This window comes from Lithobates pipiens, unplaced genomic scaffold, assembly GCF_037356315.1.
Source record: "Lithobates pipiens isolate NorthernLeopardFrog02 unplaced genomic scaffold, aLitPip1_a1.2 Scaffold_8, whole genome shotgun sequence".
NCBI classification, from domain to species: Eukaryota; Metazoa; Chordata; class Amphibia; order Anura; family Ranidae; genus Lithobates; species Lithobates pipiens.
The window spans coordinates 660,092,302-660,109,164 of record NW_027507903.1 but is presented as its reverse complement, the minus strand read 5'-3'; the positions used below and the strand labels follow the sequence as shown (position 1 = coordinate 660,109,164).

The window sequence follows — 16,863 nt, the reverse complement described above, 5'->3', positions numbered from 1 at the left end:
CTTTTTTTCCCACAAATAGAGCTTTCTTTTGGTGGTATTTGATCACCTCTGGGGTTTTTATTTTTTGCGCTATAAATGAAAAAAGACCGAAAATTTTGAAAAAAAAAAACGCATATTTCTTTGTTTCTGTGATAAAATTTTGCAAATTATAATTTTTTTTCCATAAATTTTGGCCACAATTTATACTGCTACATATCGTTGGTAAAAATAACCCAAATTAGTGGATATTATTTGGTCTTTGTGAAAGTTAGAGAGTCTACAAGCTGTGGTGCGAATCGCACAAAATTGATCACACCTGATGTACTGGTGGCCTATCTCACTTCTTGTGACCCGAACAAGCCAGGAAAGTACAAATACCCCCCAAATGACCCCTTTTTGGAAAGTAGACATTCCAAGGTATTTAGTAAGAGGCATGGTGAGCTTTTTGATGTCATCTTTTTCCCACAATTCTTTGCAAAATTAAGATTTTTTTTTTTTCCCCCTCACAAAATTTTCAATGTAATAGGTTATTTCTCTCACATGGCATGTGTATACCACAAATGACACCCCAAAATACGTTCTGCTACTCCTTCTGAGTATTACGATACCAAATGTGTAAGACTTTTACACAGCCTGGCCACATACAGAGGCCCAATATTGAAATAGCACCATCAGGCGTTCTAGGAGCATAAATTACACATTTCATTTCTCAACCACCTATTACAGTTTTGAAGGCCCTGGAGCACCAGAACAATGGAAATGCCCACAAAGTAACCCCATTTTGGAAAGCTAACACCCCAACGTATAATCTATGAGGCATAATGAGTCGTTTGAATGGTTCATTTTTTTCCCAGAAGTTTTGTGAAAATGTGGAAAAAAATGAAAACGCTTTTTTTTTTTACGCAAAGTTGTCCATTTATAAGATATTTCCAACACATAGCATGTACATATTGAAATAGCACCATCAGGCGTTCTAGGAGCATAAATTACACATCTTATTTCTCAACCACCTATTACAGTTTTGAAGGCCCTGGAGCACCAGAACAATGAAAATGCCCACAAAGTGACCCCACGTGGCACTGACGACACGTGGCACTGACAGGTGGCACTGGAGGCAGATGGGGCTGGCACTGGCAGATGGGGCTGGCACTGGCAGATGGGGCTGGCACTGGCAGGTGGCACTGGCGGCACTGGGGCTGACGGATGGCACTGGCGCTGGCACGCGGCACTGGCGGCTGATGGATGGCACTGGCGCTGGCACTGGCAGGTGGCACTAGCAAGTGGCACTGGCGGCACTGGCACTGGGGCTGACGGATGGCACTGGCAGGTGGCACTGGCAGGTGGCACTGGGGCTGACGGCACTGGGGCTGACGGGTGGCACTGGCGGCACTAGGGCTGACGGCAGGCACTGGCAGGTGGCACTGGCACTACTGGCAGATGGCACTGGGCTGACACATAGATCGCTCTCCCTCCTCACACGCTGTCTCTGTGTGAGGAGGGAGAGACACTGCAATGGGAGATGATCTCATATGTTTACATATGAGATCATCTCCCATTGGCAGCTGCGATCGCGCTGTGAACGACCGCTTTGATTGGCTGTTCACGGCGATCTGTATTTGCCTGTCTCCGGGAGACACGGCGAATACAATACTTCCGCGATGCGCGCCCCCGGCGGCGCGCATTGCGGAAGTAAACACCAGGCCGTCCAGGCGAAGGAACCCGCCCGCTCTAAGGCCGTCATTCGGCTATAGGGCGGGTGGGAGGAGGTTAATCACCATTTAACACCAACTATTGATATTTGCATCCATTTCAACTAGAGATTACTATCAATAGGTCTATATATAGAAAGGTTTCCATTTGTGGAAATGCCTATTTTATGTTTATGTTTGGATGGTTGCTATGGAACCATCACCACACCGAGGCTTGGTTCACCCCTGTGCTATGTTGACCATGTGTGTCATAATATGGCGCCCGGTTGAAACTGAGGCTTGAACCGAGGTGTGGAGATATTTAAGTGATGGATCAGTACATCACCCGTGCCCCAGGAAGACGGTATTGCAAAACATATAGGGCGGTTATGTGCTGATACCATTACGATTACATGTGACCCCTTTGCACGGGTGTTTGTTTTTAGTTTTAATTTGCCTGCTTTTTTATATTTCATTTATCTCTGTGCATAATCTATGATGTAATATGGAGTATTCCGCTTGTTCTCTTTTTAAGCAATAAAGGCTTTTTTTAACTGTATTTCACAACTGGTGCCCGTCTTTCTCCTTTTTTTACACCAGTGGCCTCGAGCCCGGGTGCATCTTTTTCAGATTGGTGCATTCATTAGCCACACTGTTACGCTCATCACCTTTTTACTGGCGTGACTCCCAGTTCATCAGCGGAAGACGCCAAACATACGAGATACAGACGAGCCTACTCACCAGATCCTCCTCGCGCTGCCCTCTGCTGACGTTCCTTCACGTCCATCTTCGGATGCTGCTGACCGGACCCGACACAACCAGAGATCCATCCATCCCCGCAGAGGGCTGAATCTGCTTGCGAGTGCGACTCCGCTTGCATAGGGAGTCCACTCGTTCCGGTAAGGACCCTCACAGATTTCTCTCCCAGCAGTGCTGAAAGTTGATGGGTATTTGTGCTTTCTGAAGTGGACTAAAGTGTTTTTTCTTTTCATTGCAACATTTTAGGAGTTCACTGAATATATACACGGACACAATATTTTTGATACATGTTTTGGGACATTTCAATATTTATTTCATTATATCACTTGGCTGTATGGAGTGTATTTTTCTCTTTAGCGCAGCATTTTTATTTTATTTATTTTATTTATGACATGTGATCTGCACAGCAATCTGATCCCAGCCTAAAGCTGGCCATACACCTATAGATTATCTGCAGATTTTCTATGGTTAGATGGAAAAAGTGCAACAGATTTCTTCATGCTCGCTAAACTGTGTGGATGGAGGAATCTCACACTTTTTCCATCTAACCATAGAAAATCTGCAGATAATCTATAGGTGTATGGCCAGCTTTAGAGAGATTTCTTATCACTTCCTGTCCTGGAGACAATACAAGGAGTGCGAGAAATCTGTACAGAGATACAGACATAAAAAATTACGGACGGGGGCTCTAATCCTTCCCTTTCCTTATTATACTAAAGATATCATTCTTATTTCAGTCTGTGTTCCTGTTGGAGAGTTTCCTCATTTCCTGTCTAGATAAATGTTGTCACCGGGACAGGAAGTAAGGGGGAAATCTCTGTAATGGAGCCCCGGATAGAAGAAAAAAACCTGACAGGTAATCTAATGAAGTGAAATGAATTCCACTCCTTTGTCTGACATCACCAGACTGTGGGCGGAGTTCTTACATCTCCCGCCTACCCCCACATATCTTTATACAACCTCCCCATACACATATCCCAGCATGGAGGGGCTCAGTGAAGGTGGTGGTGAAGGTGTAGAGGTGTCGGATCGGGTCACACAGATCATAAAAGGAGATCCGTCCGGCCTCATAATCCAGATATATCCTGACTCGGTTACTGGAGGGATTGGGGGGTAAGAGGATCTCTTCATAGTCATGTCTTACCTTATACTGATCATCTTCCCTGTCCAATGCCCAGGACTTGTTATTATATCCAATCCATGACTCCCCCTCTCCCCTCTCTATACTGGGGTAACACATCCCGACTATCCAGTTCTCTGATCCAACATCCACATCCCAGTAATGTCTCCCTGAGGAGAAACTCCGACTGCTCAACACCTGAGAATAATTCTGGAATCTCTCTGGTGTTTTGGGGTAATTCTGGTCTATATCTGACTTAGATACAGTTTTCCTGTCATCTGATATCTGTAGAAATTTATAAACTGTGTTTCCATCCAGTAATATGTCTGCAGCTTCCTGTATATAGAATACATTTACCTCTGTTATTATATCAGATAGTGTATGCAAGACCCCCGTCACATCCCGACCCCCACCATCATGGAGGAGCTCCTCATGTCTCTCTCTGTCCTCATTATCTCCATCCTCAGTATCACACAAGTCACCTGTGTCTGATTCCTGTAAGACAGTCAGTGGATCCGTCACGTTACACAGCTCCTCAATGTGACGCAACTTCCTGGACAGCTCCTCCTTCTTTATTTCCAGATCCCGGATGGAGATGGAGATCCGCTTTGCCCTCCCGGAGATGTTCCTCAGGACTTTCTTCTCCAGGTCTTCCAGACGTCTCCTGAGATCTCTGAACAGGGCAATAACTCTCTCGGTATCACCGGCGGCTTCTTCTACTTTCCTCCGGTGTTCCTGCAGACTCTGGACTTCCTCCGTCTCCTCTCGCTTTGTCAGAAGTTTCTGCAGAACATTCCTCAGTGTCTTCTTCTTCTTCTCAGAAGCCTCATCCAATGACTCCATCTCATGTCCTTTATGTTCTCCAGTCACACAAAACTTACAGATACAGGTCTCATCCTCATTGCAGTAATACTCCAGGATTTTCTTATGGACGGAGCATTTCCTGCTCTCCATGGACAAGGTGGGGTCACATAAGACGTGTTCTGGGGACTTTTTGTGGACTCTCAGGTGTTTATCACACAAATATGCCTCACAGTGCAGACAGGATCTAACAGCAGGTACAGGAGAGTCCACACAGTAAGTACAAAAGACCCCGGACTCCTCTTGATCTGGCTGAGTAGACAGGAAAGTCTCTGCTATGTTACGTAGTTTCATGTTCTTCTGCAGTGCCGGCCGATCCGGAAACTTCTCTCTGCATTCAGGACAGGAATATCCTCCAGACCCCTCCTGTGTATCCAGCACACCATCAATACAGACCCGGCAGAAGTTGTGACCACATCTCAGGGTTACAGGATCCGTATAAATGTTCAGACAGACGGAACATTCCAACTCAGCTCTCAGATCATCAGACGCCATCGCTGATAGCTGAAGAGTGGAGTTGGAGTCTTTGATATTCTCTGAGCTCATCTCTTGCATTGTTTCATGGACCTTTGGATATTTCTGTAAATTACAAAAAGTATTATTCATGGTTGACTGTTCTTACAGGACATAAATAAGATAAACATAACATTCTTCTACAGTAAGGCTGGTGACATTTTCAGAGCCTCATGTTGCACCGACTCATCACTGTACTATGCAACTGCTTAACCAATATAAAGTAAACCTGTCCTGGGTCATTTAGGGCAAAGTAACAGATAAACCTAACTTTTGCTCTCCCTATTATTACACATGTACTTTGCTTTTGCTCCTCTGTCATTCTGTATGGTCTTCAGGAACAAAGAAAGGAAACACTTACATAGGGCTGCGGTCTCTGCCTCCACCTCACATGATAGTGATAAGCAGGCCCGGACTTGCCATAGAGCAGACCAGGCACTTGGGATGATCTAAAGTTGTTTTACGGTTACCAGGTTAGAGTTACAGAGGCAGTCTTATTATTGCTCTCATGCGGAGATACCTCTCATGTGTGATTTGAACACCGTTTACATATGCTAGCGTGACTTCCGTATGCATTTTCTTTGCTGCGCAAGCTCGCGGGACACTTTAAAATAGTTTTTTTCTTATTTATATTATTAAATTGTGTTTTCTTTAAAAAAAAAAAAAAAAAAAAAAAAAAAAAAAAAATCACTTATTGCTGTCACAAGGAATGTAAACATCCCTTGTGACAGTAATAGGTGGTAACAGGTACTCTTTATGGAGGGATCGGGGGTCTAAAATCCAATCCCTCCTTTGCACTTCAAAGTATTCAAAACGCTGAAAACTGCGATTATAAATACTGTATTTTTTTTTTTAAATCCGTCGCCATTGGTAGCCGAGTAACATTTAGGAGACTGGAACGAAGCCGGAAGTGCAAAGACGGGTCTCCCGGTGGGACAGGAGGCACGGTCAGTGTCCCCTCCCGCCCCCCCGGGATAACAATCGAGCAGCTTTTAGCTCCATCAGTTGTTATCCCTGGAAAGCTGAACGCCCGCTATAAAAACAGTACCGTGATAATGCCTGCAGCTGCTCAGCAGGAAGGGTTAATAGTAAACTGTACTCTGCATGGTCCTCTAGTAGGGATGAGCTCGATGTTCGGGTTGAACTTCGGGTGTTCGCCAAAGAACGAACATGGGGAAATTCGAGCAGCCGCGGAACGCCCCATAATGCATTGCTGTATTATGATGATTGGCCAAAGCATGCACCTGACCTGCATGCTTTGGCCAATCCCAGTGTGCTCTGCTAAGAGAGTCATAATTGGCAAAAGACAGGGTGTCTTTGGCCAATCAGGGGGACAAGAGATCAAGATTAGAGATAGAGACACACACTCTGTAGCATCCAGTGTAGCTTATATCTACAGTGCATTGCACGGTGTACTGTTTCTACTACTTTTCTGGTGGTGTACACATTAGTGTAGTGTGGTGTTGCAAAACAAAAATATACATCATGTCTGGAAGGCCACCAATGAGAGGCAGACACTCACAGGCCACTAAAAGAGGGCAAGCAGGCTCTGTGTCAACAGTGGTGGTCATGGACATGGTGTATCCTCTGCTGCTGGCTGTGTTATTGAGACAGAAGTGTTGGTGGAGTGGATAATAAAGCAGTCCTCATCCGCTATTACCCAGGCTCAGAGTAGTTTGCCTTCCAATGCAGCTGCCAAAGCGGCCTATTCGACCGTCAAATTGTCCACAGACACTCCTTCCGTAGCCCCACCATCATGCACGGAGGATTCCCCCAAACTATTCGACCACAGTGTCGGGTAAACGCTGCTGAAGGATGTGCAGTGATTAGAAGGCTCCGATTGATGGTTCCCAGGTTGAGGAAGGGAGTAATGTGAGCCTAGAGAGAGGGGGTGTCCAAGGAGGACAAGAAACTGGCAGTCATGTTCTCCTAGCCCCAGCATATTGCCAAGTTTGCACCAGTGACGAGGAGGGAGGGGGATGATGAGGTCACCAACTCTACTTGGGTGCCTGATCGAAGAGGAAGCACAACTCCAACAAGGCAGGATGTCTTCTAGGGGGCAGATTAATGGCAGCCACCCTACTGCATCACACCATAGAGCTCCACAGGTGCAGGGCACTGCCTGCAAGATGAGGGCGGTTTGAAGATGTGTTGGTGACTTCTGATATGAGGTCATTCTTTCAGCCGACCCATCGACAGGTGTCATCTGGATCCAGCATCAGGGAATGCCTAGATCGACAGATGTCCGACTAAATCGGGTTAACGGCCAATGTGGATGCTCTGAGGAGTGATGAACCCCTGGACTACTGGGTGGGCAGGCTTGACATCTGGCCAGAGCTTGCCCAATTTGCAATGGTACTGTTGGCTTGCCCCTCATCCAGTGTCCTGTCCGAAAGGATGTTCAGCACAGCAGGGGGGGATCGTGACCGATAAGCGCACTCGCCTAGCTCACAACAGTGTTGACTACCTCAGGTTTATAAAAATCTCAGAGGAATTCAACACATGTGACCAGTAGACCATGTATATGCATAACTCTATAAATTATTTATATAATCTAGCACACTGACCTTTTTTCTACTTTTGGCTCACTTCCTTACTATATGCCCATACCTTCCTGTTTGAAGAGGTTGAGCGATGTCATATTTTTGGGTCCTGCAGTGAGTTGCTGGTATCAGTGCTGCTGTCAGTGCTCTCCATCACAGTGCTGGTGTGGTGTCAGTGCTCAGTCTCTATCTGGGTGCTGGTGTGGTGTCAGTGCTCAGTGCTCAGTCTCTATCGTGGTGCTGGGGTCAGTGCTCAGTCTTTATCGTGGTGCTGGGGTCAGTGCTCAGTCTCTATCGCGGTGCTGGGGTCAGTGAGGGAGATAGCAGCGGAGAAGTCAATCAGCAGGCAGTGCCAGCATCATGGCTGAGGATCAGCACCGGACTGGCACCTCCGGACCACCGCAGTGGAGCCCTGCATAGGTGGGGGTAAAGACCGGGCAGAGGGAGGGGCTCAAGCACAGTTGTGTGTGCTTCCAACACTGGCATAGGACTGCACTGCCCTGACTGTGGCACGGATCATCTCCTGCACCCCCTTCATAGCCTGGCCTGACCTTGCCTCTCCTCCATGGCCTTCATGCACTCCTGAATTGTCAAAATTTCACAGATAAAATAAAAGAATGCTTGACGTTGTCGATCCCAGATTCACTTAATACTTTTGTTATGTCAGCGTCCATGTTGTGGGACTATGTGTGCACAGCTAGTAATTATTATGATGTACAGAGCCCCGTGTATAATCTAGAGCCTGGTATATGATGTACAGAGCCCAGTGTATAATGTAGAGCCTGGTATATGATGTACAGAGCCCGGTGTATAATGTAGAGCCTAGTATATGATGTACAGAGCCTGGTGTAGAAGTTATATAGAAATAATATTCGGTAGATGATATTTAATAACATTATGATCAAATACAGTTACATTCTTACAGACTACTGATGCATCCTAATTCCATAAAAACCTCCCTGTTAATTTATCAAAGATAGACCACACAACCAACAAAATAACATTGGTCATGTTTATAATAACTCCTGATATATACATGTTTCGGTATATACACAGGCATAGGCACGTGGCCACAAACAAACAGTCAAAGAGATAGATATACCCATTAACCAAGTATTATTTCTATATAAATCTATTTAAAGAGGGGGATAGCTTGGGTTTCTGTTTCCACTATTGCAACCCCAATGTCACACCATTTACAGTGCGACTTTGTAATGTCATTTTTTTGTTTTTGTTTTTTCCCATAAAATAAATTTTTATTTTCAAAAAGAAGTAGAGGATAACAATACATGTTGCGAACAGAATGTGGGCACAGTCGAACAAGGTATTTTCAGATCTTTTGACAAAGAAATAACATACTCTAAGTATATTCATGAATATCGTTCTTCATGACGGTACAGGTAGTGTATAGAGAAGATCCCTGGCATTGTAAAACCTCTGAACAAAGTGAAACATATTGATATCTAAGAGGGGACTCCTCAGGAGTCCATCGTGGGGAATTAGAAGAGTATTAGCTCGAGTCTGTGGTGTCTGGGATTTCCATAAGCATGCAAGTAGTCGTCTACTCGTGAGGAAGTGTTACCCTGGCGTCCGGAGCAGGGAAGCGGGTAAAGAGTATGTGGTGTTCCTTAGGAACTGGCAAGTGTTGAGGGTCTAGAAGAACCAAGTCCGTCAGGGTCGTACGGGGAAAAGGGTAGATAAAAGGGAGGGGGGGTAGGATGGGGATGGACAGGTAAGGGTATGGGGGTTTGGAAGAAAAAAAAAAAAAAAAAAAAAGAGGGGGGGAGGGATAAGGAAAAGAGGAGCTAAAGAGAGAAGAGAGAGGGGAGATAAGGAAAGGTGAGAAAGGGGAAATATAGAAGGGAGGGTCTCTTCGGTCTCCACCGTGGCCTCCTAGGGGGCGTAACGATAGCCCCCTCTCTGACATGTGAACTCCAATACGTAAGTCTAGGTGGCATTGTGGAATGTATCTTTAACTTTCAGCTATTGGTCACCATGCTCAATAGTTTTATGGGCGCGCAGGGGTGTAATGTCATTTTTTGATGCAATGTCATGTGACTGGCGAAAACAAGTCGCACTGAACTCAGAACAATGTAGTGCAAAAATCTTTTTTGGAGTTGCACCAATTAGAACTAGCACCATTGAAATATATGGGTTTTGACCTGTCATGCGACTTCAAATGTGTCAAGTCGCATTACAACTCGCAGTGGTGGAAACAGAGCCTTAATAGAGCCTTAATGTTGTAGCAGATCAAAATCATTGTGTATCATGCATCTGTTATTATGCTCGGGTGACAGACGTTTTGGTCACCTTCCTTGTCGCTAGGGATGAGCTTCGTGTTCGAGTCGAACGTACGTTCGACTCGAACATTGGCCGTTCGGCGAATTCCGAACGTTTGGGCCGTTCGCGGCAAAATTCGTGTGGCGCACAATGCACTGCGATGGCGCAGTGCATTGCTGGCTGATGATTGGCCAAGCATGCACTGTGACCCCGCATGCTTGGCCAATCGCAGCGCCAGCAGCGAGGAGAGCCATGATTGGCCACAGGCATCCTGCCTGTGGCCAATCATAGCTCAGGCTGTGTAGTGCACGCCCCACACTATATAAGGCCGCCATTGAGGCGGCCTCGTGTAGTGTGTTGGCATCTGAAGCAGTGGGTGTTCTGTGTACCTTCAACACAGTTACACACCAATCGTTTTTGGCTGATTTCCTATCTTGCTCTTGTGTAGTGGTTATTGTCTGTGCCCTGACCGCAGTATACACCACTATATTCACCTCACCTATATAGCTAGTGATCTAGCTTTAATAATAGAGCTGTCAGTAGTGGCAGGAGATAGTGCGTGCTGTCTGCGTGCTCTGTACCCAGTACATACCGCTATAATCCACCTACATAGCTGTTCTCTATTTGGGCCCAATTGTCATCTGCAGGAGTTATTGGAAGTTGTGTGTGCTTCCAGCACAGCACAGTATACATCTGTATATACCCCTTTATCTCTGCTGTTCTATAAAAAAGGCATCCGCAGGAGTTAGTGGGTGTTGTGTGCCTCCAGCACAATATAAACTACCCAACTACTGTTTTACCCAACTCCCTTCAGGCCATTACCATGTCTGGAAGGCCAGCAAGGAGAGGCAGACAGGCGCGAGCCGATAAAAGAGGACAAGCAGGCTCTGTGTCTAGAGACAACAGTGCTGGTCGTGGACGCAGTGCATTGTCATCAGCACGTGGCCATGGGACATGCTTGTCCTTTTCTGCAGCTGGACATGTTGAACCGCAACATGCCAACGACTTGGTAGAGTGGATGACCAAGCCCTCTTCATCCTCCTCATCCTCTCTCACCCAGTCTCAGGGTAGTAGCAAAGCAGCTGCCAACACATCGTCTTCCCTCCTCTCAATGTCATCATCAGTGACTCCTTCCCTAGACCCACCACGTCCTCTTGAGGAGTCTCCTGAACTCTTTGAGCACAGTGTTGGGTACATGCTCCAGGAGGATGCCCAGTGTTTGGTGGGCTCTGATGATGACACTCAGCTAGAGGAAGGCAGTAGCGTGAGCGCAGAGAGAGGGGATGCTCAAGAAGAAGGACAGCAATCTGGCAGTCATGTTCCACAAGCTGCAGCATACTGCCAGGTTTGCTACAGCGATGAAGAGGGAGGGGATGATGAGAGCACTGACTCCACGTGGGTGCCTGGAAGGAGGGAGGAGAAGGAGGAGGCACATGTCCAACGAGGCAGGATGCCCTCCGGGGGCCAGCTTAGGGGCAGCACACCGACTGAATCACACCGCAGAGCTCCGCCTGCGCAGAGCGCTTCCTCTGCGCGTTATTCTAAAAGTTCTTTGGTGTGGGCTTTTTTGAGACGAGTGCATCAGATCGCACCGCTGCTATTTGCAACGTATGTCTCAAGCGTATCTCACGTGGCCAAAACATCAGCCGCTTGGGCACCACATGCTTGACCAGACATATGTTGACCTGCCATGCAGCTCGTTGGCAAGCGTACCTCAAAGACCCACACCAAAGAACAAAGCGGACCTCTCCTTGCTCCTCATCAGCTGGCATCTCCAACCCCACTAGACCTTCAGTCCTCTCTGAAACCTGCTCTGAGAGGAATGAAGGTGTAGAATTAGGTGTGTCACAGCCAAGTGCTTCCGGGAACTCTGCTAGTGGTACATCCACATCCGATTATAGCAGGCAAATGTCCCTGCCCCAGCTGCTGGACCGGCGGAAGAAGTTTACTCCCAGCCATCCACATGCCCAGCGGTTGAATGCTAGCTTGGCTAAATTGCTAGCACTTCAACTGCTGTCTTTTCAGTTGGTAGACTCGGCCCCCTTCCGTGAGTTTGTACAAATGTGCGGTTCCTCAGTGGCAGGTCCCCAAACGCCACTTTTTCTCACGGAAGGAGATTCCGGCTCTCTACCGGCATGTGGAAGGCAATGTCCTTGCCTCGCTGGACAGGGCGGTCAGTGGTAAGGTGCATATTACCGCTGACTCATGGTCCAGCAGGCATGGACAGGGACGTTACCTGTCTTTCACGGCCCATTGGGTCACTCTTCTGGCTGCTGGGAAGGATGCAGGACAAGGTGCAGTAGTGTTGGAGGTTGTTCCGCCACCACGCCTCCAAAATGCTACTATTGGTTGTGACACACCTCTCTCCTCCACCCCCTCCTCTTCTTCCTCCATGGCCTCTTCCAGTGCTCTGTCCTCAGAACTCCGAACCGAATGCCTCAGCTAACCTACGCTGCATGGCCTCCCTGATCCTGCAAAGCCTGCGGAAGAATCCTCGTATTCTTCGGATCAAGGAGAGGGACCATTACTGGCTGGCCACTCTCCTTGATCCACGGTACAAGGGTAAGGTTGCCGACCTTATCTTGCCATCGCAGAGGGAACAGAGGATGAGACATCTCCGGGAGGCCTTGCAGAAAGCTCTGTGCAATGCGTTCCCAGAGACTGGGAGGTTACAAACTCCTGGTCCTGGACAACGTGTTGCTGAGGCATCGGTCAGAAGGAGCGGTGGAGAAGGTGGCTGTCTGACTGATGCTTTCAGACAATTTTTTAGTCCACAGCCCCAAGGTATGATCGGTTCCAGAACCCATCGCCAGTGTCTGATTTACATGGTGCAGGAATACCTAGGGGCAAGGTCAGACTTGGACACCTTTCCCACCGAAAATCCTCTGGCTTACTGGGTCTTGAGGATGGATCACTGGCCAGAGCTTGCACAGTATGCAATTGAGCTACTGGCCTGTCCTGCATCCAGCGTTCTTTCGGAGCGCACCTTCAGTGCTGCTGGTGGCTTTGTTACCGATCACAGGATGCGCCTGTCCACCGAATCAGTTGATCGACTGACCTTCATCAAGATGAATCAGTCTTGGATCACCCACAGCTACCAAGCACCTGAAGCTGATGTAACCGAATAATTTTTTTTGAAATACCACATCCCTTCAAGACTGCTTATGCTGATGCTGAGTGACTGTCCTGTTATGTTGATTGTCTATCCTCTTCCTCCTCCGCTGATATGTTGGAAGAACATTTTTGGTTCTGGGTGATGCCAGCAGCTAAATTTTTCTGCCCCTGTTTAACAGGGGCGTTTAATTAAAATTTTTGATGCAATGCTTTGCAGCAGGGCTAATTCCTGCAATAAAACTAGAGTATATGGCAGAGGTTGGAGTGTGGTGGCACCAGCACCAGTGCCTAAGGCCCAATTTTTCTGCCCCTGTTTAACAGGGACGGACATGTAATTACAATTCTTGATATAATATTTCACAGGAGGGCCCCTTCCTGTGCCCACCCAGAGTAACTGTGAGGACTTATAGTGTTGTGGCACCAGCTCCACAACCACCAAAGGTCAATTTTTCTACCACTGTTCAACAATGGCATGTAATTACAATTCTTGATATAATCGTTCACAGCAGGGCGCTCCAGCGCCCACCAAGAGTCACTTTGAGGGCTTACAATGTTGTGGCAAAACCAACACCTTGTTCCGCCATTTCTGCAGAGCATATAGGGCAGGCCCCTACTTTCAAACATCCAATTTACAAACATCTCCTACTTGCAAACGGAAGTAGACCACAGCAAGTGAGATGAAAAAGGATGGACGACAAAACAAATTATACAGGGGTGATAACCCTTCCCTATGTTTTCCAAAAAGCTTAAAAATAGTTTTTTGGACTAGAGCTACATTTTAAAAATGTACCGGTTGAAAATTACAAACAGATTCAACTTAACACAACAAACCTACACAGTCCCTGTCTTGTTTGCACCGCCTGTATACTGCTGTTCTGAGTATATAGGGCCTGGGGGCCACACGCATTTCCTTTTTTTTAATATGGGTACGGGGTTCCCCTTAATATGCGTACAAGACCCAAATAGGCTGGTAATGGGCAGGGAGGGCTACCCATGCCATTTTTCTGAATGATTTTCAACCATATTGCAGGAACCAGATATTACATTAAAACCGCAAGCAGTTTTAAATGGTGTTATTTCCGTTTAATGTCATTTTGTGCAGGGACTGTTCTAAACATGGGAAACACGTGGCACTTCACAGGCATACTACAGACACCCCCCAGGCACCATATTTAAAGGAATATTTCACTTTTTTTTTCACTTTAATCGTCATTAAAATCAGTGCTCCCGCCAAAACGGCCATTTTTAAAAACATTTTAGGCATTGACCCATGTCCCCTGGGGCAGGAGCCAGGTCCCCAAACCCTTTTTAGGACAGTATCTTGCATATTAGCTGTTAAAATTAGCACTTTCCATTTCGAACGTTCGAGTCCCATAGACTTCAATGGGGTTCTAACGTTCGTAACGAACGCGGGGTCCGTTCCAAAGTTCTGGTGCGAACCGAACCGGGGGGTGTTCGGCTCATCCCTACTTGTCGCATATGCTGGTCCATGTTGATTTTACTATACATGGGATCATTGTGTACGGTTATGGTAAGTTTTGTTGCACTTGGTGTCTTCTTTGTAGTAAAAATTCTTCTATTTTTATTTGCTTTGATATATAGTTTCTCCAGTAGTGATTATGTAGATTTTAGACGCTCACAGGCATTTTGAACTCGACCACTAATGGTACACATGTTTTGGCCATTAGCTTAAATTGTATTTATCAGTGATGGTGAACCTTGGCACCCCAGATGTTTTGGAACTACATTTCCCATGATGCTCATGCACTCGGCAGTGTAGTTGAGCATCATGGGAAATGTAGTTCCAAAACATCTGGGGTGCCAAGGTTCGCCATCACTGGTATATATGTAGCATCTAGCTATGTCCAAGCACTGCGCCTGGTGTGAAACGCTTCAACGGCTGTACAGTTAGTCTGTACCAATTTGTGATGCTTTGATATCCATGTTTATTCAATTAAAGATGATTTTTTTGGAATGCGGCTATCCAGCGATTTATTTTTTCCTATCACTCCTGTTGTAAACAGAGCCTGCACCCGGCTTGATTGTGGAGACAGCTGAACCTAGGAGAGGTAATTACCTGTGAGCCGTGAACTTCCTCATAGAAATGCAAACAGCCAAACATTGGGGTCTCAAGCTCAATGTGGGGGGTCATCAGGTTAAATTCTCAATGGTTGACAGGTGAGTGAAATTCCTATTCAACTTGGGCGTCAAGTAATGCAAGTTGTGTATTGTAGAGCATAATTGGCTGATGAGGGGAACATCACATGGTATATCAAGCTTGCCTACAGTGATAATTGAGTTTTTGGTGCGTTTTTAGAATTTTCCAGGCTCAAAAGTAATAAATAAATAAAAAGGTTTCCCTTTAAAAACGCTACTATATGAAGACGCGCCTAAATGTGGGTAGTTGCGTTTGAAATGCCTCTAAACTCAGCTTCTGAACATATTTTCTGGGGTTCCAAAAGAAAAGCCTCTAAACGCAACAAATGCCTAGAAATGACAAACGCCCCTGTGTACATCTATGGATACCCCGGTTTGCCCAAAAATAAGACCTAGCGTGAGTATACAAATGCACACAAGGAAACGCCCCTCAATACCTATGCGACAAAATAAAACATTACACACCTAATCACAACCTCCGATCAACTAACCAAAACCTCCTCCTCATCCCCAAATCCCGCTACAAATCAAAGGGAGATCGAAGATTCGCAGTCCAAGGACCACGGCTATGGAACGCTCTACCCACTAACATCCGCATGGAAGAAAACCATCGGGCCTCCGCATGGAAGAAAATCACCCGGCCTTCAAAAAAAAAAAAAAAAAACACAAAAACACAAAAGACCTACCTCTTCTAAAGAACATGAAGCACAGGACGGATCAAGCGCCTTGAGGCGATTCAGTTCGCAATTGTAGCGCTATACAGATCATTCATTCATTGTCGGTGATGGCTGCAATATAAACCCCACCCTGTTTCCCCGAAAATAAGACCTACAAAGACATTAACTAGGGCTTATTTGGGGGGTAGGGCTTATATTGCAGCCATCACCGACAATCACGCTAGGTCTTATTTTCAGGGAAACAGGGTTAGATAACAGGAGAGTTCAGGAACAGTTGGAAAAAACTCCCAACTGCTTCTAAATGCCCGTTTACCAGCAGCAGTGTACATGAGGCCTTAAAAAGATTTCCCCTCACTTCCTGTCCTACTGACAACAGGTTCTCCAACAGGAAGTGAAGTAAAACATCCAACAGGGACATAGTTTATAACACCGTTATAGAAAAAAACTATTTTCTGTCTGTGTTGCTGCCAAAGAGTTCCTCTCACTTCCTGTATGGAAAAATGTTGTCACCAAGACAGGAAGTGAGAGGAAACCTCCAATAGGGTCCCAGATATCAGTAAAATGTGACAGGGGATGTAATCCTTCCCCACTCCATCTAGGGTTGCCACCTCATCCCTTTAGAAACCAAACACTTTAATTACACGGGTTCTGTGGCTGATTAAGGTGGTAATTAAACTCACTTGGTGCCTTATCTAAATTTAGTTAGCCTCAGAACCCGTGTACTTCATATGTGTTCAGGTTTAAAGGGATGGAGGTGGCAACTCTAACTCCATCCAGAACTAGGAAAAATTAGTTTTGGCTGGACATACACATTATGGAAAGTTCCCAACTGTCCTTTATTTGGAGGGATTGTCCTTCTATGGAACCAAATCCCTCTGTTCCCATCTCCTTCTCAGTTGTCCCTCTTGTTGGTCTGAAGCGTAGACCTCAATACGATGTATTATTTACATATCAAGCACGTTATATTGCCACTAAATCTCCACCACCATCCACCATCCTCCCCACCACCACCACTACCGTCCTCCCCTCCACCATCAGCACTACCATCCTCCCCACCACCACTACCACCCACCATTCAAATTTAAATAAAACAAAACAGTCCAGTAATCTCCTGACCAGCAGTGGTCCATCTATTGGAGATATTTCCAGGTTATATATACAGATGGTGTACA

The 16,863-nt window shown here is 46.2% G+C and overlaps 1 protein-coding gene and 1 pseudogene across 1 annotated transcript; both read right to left on the bottom strand.

The window, feature by feature from the left end:
- LOC143962487 (NACHT, LRR and PYD domains-containing protein 3-like) overlaps positions 1–16,863 on the bottom strand; it is a 108,561-nt pseudogene that overhangs the window by 41,008 nt on the left and 50,690 nt on the right.
- On the bottom strand, positions 2,992–4,981 carry LOC143961804 (E3 ubiquitin-protein ligase TRIM11-like). The gene has a single exon (XM_077471135.1). It carries the CDS (start codon positions 4,960–4,962, stop codon positions 3,349–3,351), a length of 1,614 nt encoding a protein of 537 aa, XP_077327261.1. The 5' UTR covers positions 4,963–4,981; the 3' UTR covers positions 2,992–3,348.

What these genes read in the sequence shown, in the direction of transcription:
- LOC143961804 (XM_077471135.1), bottom strand. Translation starts at nt 4,962, where the DNA reads ATGCAAGAGATGAGCTCAGAGAATATCAAAGACTCCAACTCCACTCTT.